The 12342-nt window shown below is 38.7% G+C and overlaps 1 protein-coding gene across 2 annotated transcripts in view; it reads right to left on the bottom strand.

The window, feature by feature from the left end:
* Window positions 1-12342, bottom strand: part of ARHGAP6 (Rho GTPase activating protein 6) — a 322604-nt gene that overhangs the window by 14210 nt on the left and 296052 nt on the right. For both annotated transcript variants that reach the window (XM_013129608.3, XM_031051180.2), the window contains exons 6-9: window positions 11210-11265; window positions 7578-7728; window positions 6308-6456; window positions 2929-3108 (exon numbers count right to left, since the gene is read on the bottom strand). In XM_013129608.3, coding sequence (XP_012985062.2) covers window positions 2929-3108; window positions 6308-6456; window positions 7578-7728; window positions 11210-11265 — 536 coding nt within the window. The remainder of the gene's footprint in view (window positions 1-2928; window positions 3109-6307; window positions 6457-7577; window positions 7729-11209; window positions 11266-12342) is intronic.

The raw sequence follows: 12342 nt of genomic DNA on the forward strand, positions 1-12342 counted from the left end.
GTGCCTCCCCACATTCAGCTACTGGGCACAGTTCAGAGACTGGCAAAGAACAGTCCTTTGTACATTCCCATAAAATGTTTTCATGAATCCCTAAGACTCACTGAAATAGACGAGAATTGGATATGAAAGGCCTTAACCTCAATGAAGCCAGATCAGAATCCATCTTCTATATGAAGTCAACATGTTTGCATATTACTGATGTCAATAATAATTGCTTAATAAAACCATTCCCAGGTTGTCCTGACAAACGGAACCTTCCCAACCCACCAATGCATCAGAATCATTGTGATATTGTGGTATGGGAGTTACAACACATCCTGGTCTCCTAAGTTTTATTTCACAAATGTTCTAGTTTCAGTGCTGAAGCCAATCATTTTTATAACCTCCCCACACACAAAAGTAACAGGGGGGGAAAAAAAACCCCAACAACAAAACCCAAACAAAAAAACACCTTAGCAGCAATACACTGTATGCTATAGCTACAGCTGAATGCTTGAGTCCAGATGTTTTCCTTTTGTAAGTAGCATAAATGTCAAGTACAAACAGCAGCTCTGGTCTGGCCCCACTCTTATGGGTTTGGAAAACAAACTGCTGCTGCCTGATTCCAAATGATCAGAGTTTTACTACAATTACATGTACAAGTATTTTCCTTCTGATACATTTCTTACCAAATGATACACTGGGCTAATTATCTTCAGAATACAATGAGTCTCTCTAAGCTGCCAATGAAAACATGAAAAAGATTAAAGACTCTGGTAGAATCTTTATAAAATATGAACTATGAGCAATTTGACACAATGCTACAGATCAAATATCATATGTGAATCTACACACTACTCCAGAAAACAGGCAGAACTTGCCATGTTGCTTGTTAAACTATGGCAATGGGATGAGGGAAAGCACCCAGAGATCTTCAACTGGAAGACATTTTTATGCATTTCACATGAATGTAGTTTAGTTTTCAGGAGAGTGTCTGTGATAGATTTGTCCTTCTCTCACATGCAGCTAGCCTTTCATATTGGAACCTGATGCTAATCTTCCTCCACAATCTAAAAAGTTACTCTGGAAAACAAAAAAAAACCACCCTCCTTTTTCCCCCCCCACATTTTGTTTAACTTTCCAATGAAAATGCAAGCACTGAAGGGATAAAGGAATAAAGGAAAAAATCCATGACAGTTAAAAGAGACTATATGCAGGTTAGACTAACTCTAAGCCCCACCTTTTCCACACTGAAAGTTAGAATGTGTGCTTAAGTATTATGTGCGGAGATGTGGTTGTGCTGTAAATGTTCTTAAAGAGAAACAACAACAAGAAAACTTCAAGCATTATTTTTCACTTGCTAGTGTCATCCACATTGTGGGCCAGCAGACCTTCGCACAAGAGTAGTTCTGTCCCTTTCTTTTCCTGCTGTCGAAGGAAAATTAGCACCTGATGTTCTCCTGAATTGTGAAAAGCATTAAAAAATAAATAATAATAATAAATAAATAAATACTGCTGAGTGTCTCACTGGAACAAGAATAAAAATAAAGCAAAGGATACAATGAAAGGCAATACAGTCTGATGGAAAAGACCAGAAAACCACAAAGAAGTTCATCTGGGGCTGAGACTGATAGGTAGAACTTGTGACTGCTTTCTCACTCTCTTTTCCCTGCTAGAACCTGGTAGACACCTTCCCCTTATGTGACCATCAGTCCCACATGCCTACAGTCCAGGTTTGATCACCTTCTCCCATCAAGGTATCCAGCACTCAGCTTTGCTGGAGCACTAAAGTTTCACAGTATTCTTCCTCTTGCTCTGGAAACTGATCTCCTCAGTGTATCATACAGTGCTGCTTACTTTCAAGACACAACAAAGCTATTTTCACCTTTTCTAGACTACTGTTTTAGACATGTATGCCTCCTAAAATGAAGACAGAATAGTGCCCATTGCTAGGTCTAACTGGCATCTGCTACCTGAGGGCAGGGCTCTCTCAGGAACAAGTCATACTGAGCTGACCTATAATTCCGTAGACAAAAAGAGGAAAAAATAAAGCCACAGAATGAACAGTTCAGTTAACTTCTAGGCACAAGGAATGCAATTTAACTAAGCCACATCTTAAGTAAACAACATGTGCAAATCCAAAGTCACCATCCTTTTTATGAACTTCCTCACCTCAGCAAGAGAACAGAAAGGAACTGAGGAATAACTCAGATTCATGTTTTACTCCTCTTACCCAAATGACAAACGAGAAAGCTTTGTCCTTCCTCCCCATCCAACCAGCAAGAAAGTCTTCAGTATGGGAGGCTGTTCCTTAATCTCTTACTCCCTGCAGAAAAACTGTCTCTCTGACTTCCAAAACCAAGAGGTGAAAAGTTTATTTTCAGTCTTGTCTTCAAAACTAATGAGCAATGATGGTACATTGTTCAGTGTACAAGTGAAGAGCCAACCCCATCATTTCCACAGACAGAAATCTTCTAAGGAAGATACTCTTATCTACATAGAAACTGTTCCAAGTTTTTAACACTATAGTTTAATTCAAAGCATTCTCCTTGACAACAGATTACTTTTTCTACTAATAATTGACCAAAAATATTTCTACCAACTATTCCTAATTATTTTAGGAAAAAATTCTTCACTGTGAGGGTGGTGAGACACTGGCACAGATTGCCCAAAGAAGTTGTGGCTGCCCCATCCCTGGCAGTGTTCAAGGTCAGGCCGGATGGGGCTTTGAACACCTGGTCTAGTGGGAGGTGTCCCTGCCCAGGGAAAGGGGGTTGGAACTGGATTATCTTTAAGGTCCCTTTCAACACAAACATTCTATGTTTCTAGGACCCACATTTAGTGCAGTTTCCTCAATTTACTTCCTCCTAGTCTACTTTAATACCAAGCAGGCATTTCCCCATTTAACTTAGAAATAGATAGGAGTAATGTGAAGAAACATCCACCTACCATGAAAAGGGCTTCATAGTTTTCAATCATCTTTTGTACGACAGCTATGATAGCAGTACTCTCTTCAGCTCGAGCGGAGCTCTGAACTGAGAATTCTTTGTCTGTAGATTTCTGTTTGTGTAACAAGTTAGGGCCAAAGATGGTAGCCAGGTTAAGTGATGTCATTTTGTTCCCAGTAATCTAGAAAACAGAATACAAATGAGGTGGGGTCTTCCAGGGTCTGATGTATACGGGTATGTATATACACGTATCTACACACACACACACACACACACACACTCGTTCTCTCCCCCCTGATCTGAGAGAGGCTTCATTCATCAAAACCAGAGTGTAGTCAAATGAAAAATTAACAGTTCTTAGAAATGTTGAAACACCCTGTTTGGACATCTCTGCAACAGGCACTGTGGATTTTCTGGCCACGTTTTCAAGTGGATTGGAAGAGTAGAGAGTGGAAGTGCTGCTTGCCCTTAATTCTCCAGAAATTTGGCAGGGATATACTTCTGAACTCAGGGAAACCTTCCTATTTCTCCACCTCAGCATATTACTGTCTTTTAGGAACAAATACTGAAAACTGTTAGCTTTCTCCAGTAGCACACATGATCTGAAAAAGATATAGTGAGGAAAAACATACTTTTCCACATTTAAACAGTTTAGATAATAAGCAGCATGCTTGTTATTTTCATTAGTATTTTCCTGCCTTTTTGCCTGTTTCCTAGGACATACCAAATATTTACTTGGGTGGATTTTTGTTTTGCTTTTGGGTTTTTTTTACTGTTTTCCTACTTTTATAACTCTGCTTAAAGAAATAATAGTGACCTGAATTTGGACGAAGTAGGAGACTAGGAATGCATACTAGACTACTCAGAAATCATCTGAAAAAGGTCATACAGGTTATTAAATGAAAATTGTCATCCTCATATTTGTGATTAGACTACTTTTTTTCTCCTTCTATTCTTTCAACAGAGCAAAAAGCAGGGATCATGTGCTTCCTGTCTGTGTCTCCACTTTGATGCTATTCTGGGAATGCAGAAGAAGATGCCAGCAGTTTGACTACATAAGGCTGTAAGTGAATTTCAGCTGTTGATGCAGTATTTCTTGCAGGCTTTTCAAAAAACATGAGAGTTGCTTTTCATTTGTTTTAGTTACCTTTAAATTAATTAATTTTTAAAAAGGACAGAAAGAGGCACCAAAAAGAGGCAGTAAAATCAGCATTTGAAGAAATGAGTGGTACAAAACTAATCTTTTCAAAGTAGCATGTATTTATTTTTATTTGGGGATTTACCAAATATTCTAGACAAGCTTATGACTGTGCACTGGCAGCACCTGATTTGTTTTTTAAAGAGCTCAACTAGACAGCATAGAGATAACAGTAAAAGGAGCTTCTTTTATTGGTGGGACTACTGGGTAATCTTGGAAAGACGTGCACTACGTAGGTGCATGGGCACTCATAAAAACCTGTAGGTCCTTTGTTTAGAGGTTCATCTTAGCATGACTGTGAGTACAGTACGCTCCCTTATTTGTGCACCACTGTGCACCTGGCTGTTTTTTGGGTGAGCTGCTTTTTAAACACTGCAAGAGTAATGAGCCACCAATGAGGCACAGGCACGCAGTGCCTCAAGTGTGCCAGGGGCAGCCTCCGGCTGTGCCTAGATCTGCATGTGCAGGCTCTTTGTACAAACAGCAAGTCTTTTCTTAAGGGCAGCCTCAGGGCATCCCTGAAAAAAATGTTGTAAACATATTAATAAAGTTAGTCATCCATCTTCATCTTTGTGACAGAAGGGCTTTTGAAAGAAATTGTGAAGAGGGCCTGTGTGCCAAAGCCCTGGCTGTTTTCCTTCCAGTGATAGCAAATAGTCTGATAAAGCACTTTCTCCTGCTCTGTATGCCTTTATTCACTTAATTATTCATGAATAGCTTAAATAATTGCAAGCAGAATACTGTATTATCTATAAAGATATCCAATTGCACCTAATATTCCTGACGCTTAAAATACTGTCGAGACAGCTTACATACATTTGGCTTGCCAAAATACCTGTAGCAGAGCTGATGCACGGTTAAGGGGAATGAAAATGTCTTTAATACAACTGTCAGGCCAAACTAACTCTTTCAAGCAGCATTCTCTAGTCCTGCAATAAGATCATTTTGGGTATATTCCTGAACCAACACAGAACTCTTTGCAGAACCACAGGGACCACGACCTTAGCTGTCTTGTACATGCTTTTAAGCACAGTAAGATTGTTATGAGCCACTTTAAAAAAAAAATTCTATTACAGCAGTGGAGGTATTTAATCAATTCCTTGCTGAGGCAGAAATAAAAGCATTTAAAATGGATTTAAAAGTGAAATAGGCCTTGAAGTCACATAAGGCACATTGAAAGCTAGGACTTGAGGCAGAAATGCTGCAAAACTCAGTCCCAAAGTGAAAATTGTTAAAACCAGCCAACAGCAAAAGGTGTCCAAATGTGACAGAATTCATCAGGGTTTTCCATCTGGAAGCCAAAATTCTCTAGGAGTTTCAGAAGAGCCTCAGAGGTAACCTCAGAAGTAGCCTTTACTGCCATTTAGGTGACAGAGAAGTCTTTCCCACAAATAAACTGGTACAATTTTGCCAAGCAGCGACAGACTGTATCCATGTCACTCAGAGCTAAGAGATTCGCCACCTTTGGCAAAGCAGGCTACTAGTTCAAGCATTTTTCTAGTAGAAAACGGGAAGCCTGGATTTTCTCATCTTCTCTAGTGTGAATGGTGCAGATTCATACACATGAATGTTCAGAAGTACAGCTCAGCCGCTCAGCTATGGGTGTTCTTGATTTGGTCCAAAAGCAACAGAAAAAACACAACAAAGATGGACCCTGACTCCAATTAGTGTTTAGGTTTGTCAGTTGCAAGGACACAGATGGAGCTCCTGTCCCTTACTTTTCATTCTTCACTACCCAGTTCACACAGCAAAGCTAAAAGGAGCCAAGAAGTGAACTGCTATGTCTAAAGGTTATATAAGAAAACACAAGAGAATGAAAATGCATACTCTTGACTACCTGCATTTTTTTTGTTGTTTTTTTGTCTATAGAATATAATAGGATAAAAGAAGAGGGAGTAGTGGGTAAGGACGAATAACATTAGAAGTTAACAACAAGGTCTATGATGCTGTGAATCTCCCAAAGGAAGTGGTAGATGCTTCACTGATTAAGTCATATGAAAATTACATTTTCACATCCCTAAGAACACAGTAAACAACTAAATGGCAAATCTGTCAGCAATAGTATGAGATCTATTCAATTTTTCAAGGGTATGCCACCACTGTGTTTCTTTCACAGTTTTAAATATCTCATTTCAGATCATGAATTAAGCAAAGTCAAAGGACACAAGTGACTAGGACTTACTTCTTGGCCATCTTTGTCTGTGGTGTCTTCTGCATGACCAGCCACTGTGGAAAGGAACTGCAGCAGCCGGTGCAGGGTATCGCAGTTACAGGGAGGTAGAAGATAAATGAGAAGCTGTAAGGTGCTTAGCTGCTCATCTGGCTCTAATACTAAGAGGGGAAAAAATTGGATTTTAAGAAAATCACTCCAACTAGCCTAAAATCAGAACAAATATACTATTACCACCCCAAAGAAAAGTGTAAGAATAGCTTTGTTTAAGGATCTTTACTTATAAAGTCAGAAGAAAAAGGTAAAACTCTAAGGACATATCAAAAGTATAACAAATACTATAATGGGATTTTTGCCTTGGTTGGTCAACTTTTTGCTCACAGATTCATAGGAACTTTTCTCAAAGAGAAAAATCCATGTTGCACACACCATTGTTGTCACTGTACACAATAATTCTGCTTAATTATCTACTTACTAAATTTATTTAGGTAGAGCTACAGGTATATATGGGACACTGTTGGGAAGCAATGCTGTCAGGTTTATGCCTTAGCCATTTTAAATGGGTTTTCTTACAATTTCACATCTTGCAGAAGTAACAGGGAGACTGGAAAAGCAACTAGAGATATGAAGGATGTTCTGCAGCCACCATCACTTTAGCCATCTAAAATGCAATGGCAGCTAGTGACAAAGGTGGGACAAAGGCAGGATCTCAGACATGAGGGCTAGAAAAACTCTGAAGAACACATACTAGGCAGCAGCTAAAGTTTGAAGAGTCCAACTTTACTTTTTCCCAGACCTCTGATAGCCTACACTCGGGTCTCAGGCAGCACATTTGGGAGTATTTCATAGGGTGGCTTTGAAGACCATTAACTATGATGAAACTTCAGCTTTTGAAACTAGTTTTCGAGGATGGACTGGAATTTAGGTCAGTGAACAGCTTTAAAACTTAAAAGCATTTAATGGTGCTAAGATACCAGGATTGAAATGTGAGTCTGAACCAACGAAAAGGTCAGGATTTGAAAGACAGTACAAATTATATCCTATATACAAATGCAAAAATAGGTATAACAAGTTAAATCTTTCTTGTTCTAGTTTTCTGGGCTATACTTAACCAGTAAGAAAACCAGGGAAAGATTTCAGCAAATTTATACTACACAAATATTTGGAGCAAATAAAAGCTAGAGTATTAGATGTACAGAAGAATAGAAATACGGTTAGTAGAGATCAATGAATTGAAGTAAGCTTTTGAAGAATCAGTAAACCAAGATGCTGTAGAGCTCACAGAGAGTGTTGATGAAAGGTGTGTAAAGTTCTCTGGTGAGAAGCGGGTCAGGCATGTCACGCAGGAATTCTTTTAACAAAGCAGCAACATCATGAATGCTGTGCTCTTCGTCTAATACAACATCTATGCCCCGGTCAAACTCTTCACGTAACTGAAAGAGATCATGACACAAAGACACCGTCACTTATTGTCCCAATTAGCACATCCCAACACAGAAAAATCTTTTCAGGTGTAGATCTGCTCATTTTCACTTTCAGGTTTGGATACGACCAGTTTTTAGTCAGGTCAAAGATATAATTAATGTCTAATTGCTGCTTGTTCCATGATACATAAGTTAAGGTTTCTACTGACTGTAATAAAATACAATTCTTTCTTTCCAGAAAATATATGGAACTCCTTTATGAAAAAATATGCCCAAGTAAATATAATTTTTTACAGAACTCTAAGATTAATATCAAAGGCAGAGACCAGACAAATAAGGAAAACTGCAAGAAAGGCTTCTAGTACCACTTTGCTGTGTTATCCCTAGATTTTAGGACCAGAAAAACTAAAATTATATTTTGCAACATTTATTTTTTTGTATGAAAAATAAGACAATGTTAATATTCACCAAACTCACATTTCTCTCGTGATTTAGGACAGTACTTAAGCATAAGATACAAGCAGCTAAATTCACTAAGACTTCATGGCATTTCTCCACACACATCTTGTTCTGCCTTCCTATTTTAGTTACAGTGTTAACAAAAAGCAAGCTAACGCCATTATGAGGTATGACTACTTTTTTTGCAGCTACAGTCCTCAGACAAATTCTGTACAATTCAAAGGCATCACACTTCTCAAAGGCAGAAGAAATCCTTCTTCCACATCTGATATGCCTCATGAAAAGATTATTAAATTAAAAAAAAAAAAACAACAAAAAAACCTTTATTTCTGGAGAGATTTCCCAGCACCAAGAGAAGAATAACTTCTTCAGGCTGAGAGCTCCACCTTTCACTTTCTTTCATTTTGAAAATAGTCAAGATATTTTAAAACTACTTCTTATGAAAAATTTTGTATCTTTGCTAATACCATGAGGTATCATGATCTCACATATATCTTCTCGGAGATTAATTATATCTAATCTTACTAAACAAGAGGAAACCTGAGGTATCAGCTTTCTTACCTGGATTATTACATACATATCAAAAAGAAGATGGAAGGTAAATTGCGAGGAAACTATGTGTCTGCGATAATCTGTGGCAATTCCTCATCACAGGCAAATCTATCTTGAGTGTGTGTCATGTGGAGGAATGCAGAAAATCCTGTATTTTCAGCTGAAATTGTGCTTTCATAGCAGTTGTGAAATGTATTTTATAAAAACTACAGCCTCCCTTCTAATCTATTAAGAATGCTTTTAACATAATGAATATTATTAATTATTAATAATGAATAATTATGCTCTATAGACCAGAATTTGTTCTTTAGCATTATGCTTCTCCCTGCCGATTTGTGGTCAAAGATTTTTCCAGTGCCAACTAGGGGTTTCCACTCCCAGCTCAATTCTGCTCTTCAGACTGGTGACAGAGTATCCCTGCAGAGCACCATAAATTACCTATATCCAGAAGGCTGCTTCTGCAGTTACTGGCCAAAAGTAGCTGAGGGGACAGAAATTTGGACTTCCCATATAGCTGTCTAAATCATAAATTGCTGATACAGATTGAATATGGCACTTCTGATCTGATATACTGTGAGGCCTACCGAGACGTCCTAATTAGCACAATATCAGATAATGGTTGGTGAAACATGGCCACATTTCAGGCTCAGGTATCACAGCTGTTAAAAAACATACATTTCTAAATTTAAACTTTAGATGTCTCAAACTTCATTCATAGGGAATACTTTAGACTTTTGGAAAATACACCTCAAGCATCAACTGGTGCTTAAGACGTGAAAGCTGAGGACATCTGTGCTGGGAGAGGGGATGGGAATGCAGAGCTCCAGTCATGTCACTTTTCAACCTCAAGGTCTGGAGGTTGCTTTGTTCTACACCCCACTGAATGTTAAGGAGGTGGTTTGTAATAGACAAACTTGCTCTAGATTTTCTCTTCCCACTGGCACATGCATTTACTTACGTATTTATTGTAACAAGCTATAGTTGAAATAGGACATTTTCTAACTAGGGAAGGAAACAAAATTATGCCTACTTTCTACACAAGAAAAACTAATGAACAGCTGCAAAAGTACACCAAAATCTGAGTACTGGGTTTGGCTTTCCATGGTTCAGAAAATGAGTGGAATTTTAATTGAATCCAGACTTTCCCATGTGTTCATGTTGACAGCATTTATTATTGTAACTGCAAGGTCCAAGCTGATGCTTCCATGTTGTTTAATGAAATATATTAGTCTATGTAATAGAATATAGAAATACCCAAATCTCTTGAGCTCCTGAGCTTTTGAAAACACAGTAAAAGAAAAGCTGGTGAAAGTTACTGATGTTCAAAGTGAGGCTTAGTTTACAGGTAAATGATACAAGTCCTTTGCTTTTTCCCCAGAGGTATGATGCAATTGTACTCATCCCTGAATGATAATATATGTTTTGACATTGAAGCTTGTAATGCAAACAGCAGGCAACTTACTTTTTAATACTTTATCTAGTTCAGTGTTGATCTAACAACTGCCTCTGCAGACCATGAATGTTTTCAGCTTTGGGGAACACCAGCCACTCAGCTAAAGAATAAGCTACAAAACAGTAGGCTATAGTGTCCTACCAGCCAGAATCAAGTCAGTTTAGATACTCAAGGTAACCTTCCAGAGCACCAAACATCATACTGTATAGTCTTTGCAACAAATACCATTATTTCTGGGATCAGATAAATTAAAGCTTTTTTTTCCTTTTTTCCATTTGATCTTTTTGGTCTTCCTGGCAGGGGTATTTTCCTGTAACGTTTTCTTCCCTCCCTAAGCATCACACAACCGTTAAGCACTATTCTCTACTGCTCTAATTCAATGTATATTCCAATTTATGGGAATAACGACATCATATCTAGGGCTGAGAAAACACCAACTTCTGACTTTTTCTCTGGAGCCTAACTGTACACTCTCTTTGTTTTTTCAGCATTTGGCTGGGACTAGCACTTGGATGCGTCTGCTCTGACCTTCAAATTTAACAGGGGTAAGAGAAAGGTGATATTTGGGAGCAGCAATCTGAGGGTCAAAGAGATTGTTCTGTACTTGCATATTTCCTCATACTGTGGGCTTTCCAAAAAAGATTTACAGTTTGGGTTTACTTTGGGAGCTTCAGCTGAGATTAAACTAGCAGCCAAGTTTGGGTTTTTTTTTTTCCCTATGGTGTAACCTTTGGAAAATTTCATCACTGTAGTACTATAGTCTATTTGGATCTCCAACCCCGTGCTACTTCAAAGCAAAACATACAGAGACTGTTAACCTGCTGAGAACCTGACAAGTATTTCACCAGATATAAAAGATGGCCTGTTATTCACCATCAAAAAAACCCCCAAAAAGTCACTGACCCAGAAAGCTTGCATTTCACCAGGTGAAAGATACAAAGGAAACCAGGAAGGAAAACACTTAACAAAAAGGAATCATGCTTGTTTGGGTATCATAGCTAATGAGGAAAAAGTGTATCAACTCACCTGTCTTACTCTCTTTTTTGAGCTTCCAACTCTAAATATTCCTACTGTCTGGAGACCTGCAAGTGTAGGACATCAGACAACTGTTTTATTGTTTAGTTTTCTGCTGAAAATTGCATTGAATCAAAGCAGTCTGGGCTATGTGTATTTAAAAGAATAAAAATCCCACATTGTACTTATCTACAAACCTGTACATACAATGCTGAGGCAAAACTCAGTTGTCTTGAAATAAGACACTATTCACTGTAGTTTTTAAGGGCCTCCCATCACCTAAACTTGCAAAATGACAGCTCCATGACCTCATAGCAGCCTACCAATATCTGAAGGGGGCCTACAGAGATGCTGGAGAGGGACTCTTCATTGTAGTGATTGGAGAAGGGGTAATGGGTTCAAACATAAACAGGGGAAGTTCAGGTTGGATGTAAGGAAGAAATTCTTTACTGTGAGGGCTGTGAGGCACTGGAACAGGTTGTCCAAAGAAGTGGTAAATGTTCCGTTCCTGGCAGTGTTCAAGGCCAGGTTGGACAAAGCCTTGGGTGCCATGGTTTAGTGCGAGATGTCCCTGCCCATGGCAGGAGGGTGGAACTAGATGATCTTAAGGTCCTTTCCAACTCTAGTCTATGATACTTCAGATGCCATTTTGGTAACGTTACTGCTACTCTGCGAGATACTGAGGTGTGCAGAGAGCAAGGCACTGTTCTACACTGGGAGGTGACACTTGCAGGACTGACACCAAATGAAACAGGTAATAAAATACCTAATTTGTCACACTGAACTATGTCTTTGGATACAGGAAGCAGCTGGTTTTGGGGGTTACCCACTTGCTCTGCGGTGCCTGTAAAGACAAAACTGAGAGCTTCCTTCAAAGGGACATAAGTAGGGCACTGCTCCACTTGGGAGTTGTGTGCAGCTTACAGGATAGGAACAGCCATTGTAAAATCCTATAATGGCTTACAAAGAACTACTGTTGTACTTTAGACAAAGTGCATCTTGGGTCATTCAGATATTGGAAATGGCTGTTGCCTAATATTCCATAAGCAATCTGTTCAAACTTTCTTCTATCCCTAAGGAGATACCAGAATATCGAACAAATGATAACGTGGACATACTTCGCCAAGTAACAGAAAATAAAAAAT

This window comes from Melopsittacus undulatus, chromosome 2, assembly GCF_012275295.1.
Source record: "Melopsittacus undulatus isolate bMelUnd1 chromosome 2, bMelUnd1.mat.Z, whole genome shotgun sequence".
Classification (NCBI taxonomy): domain Eukaryota; kingdom Metazoa; phylum Chordata; class Aves; order Psittaciformes; family Psittaculidae; genus Melopsittacus; species Melopsittacus undulatus.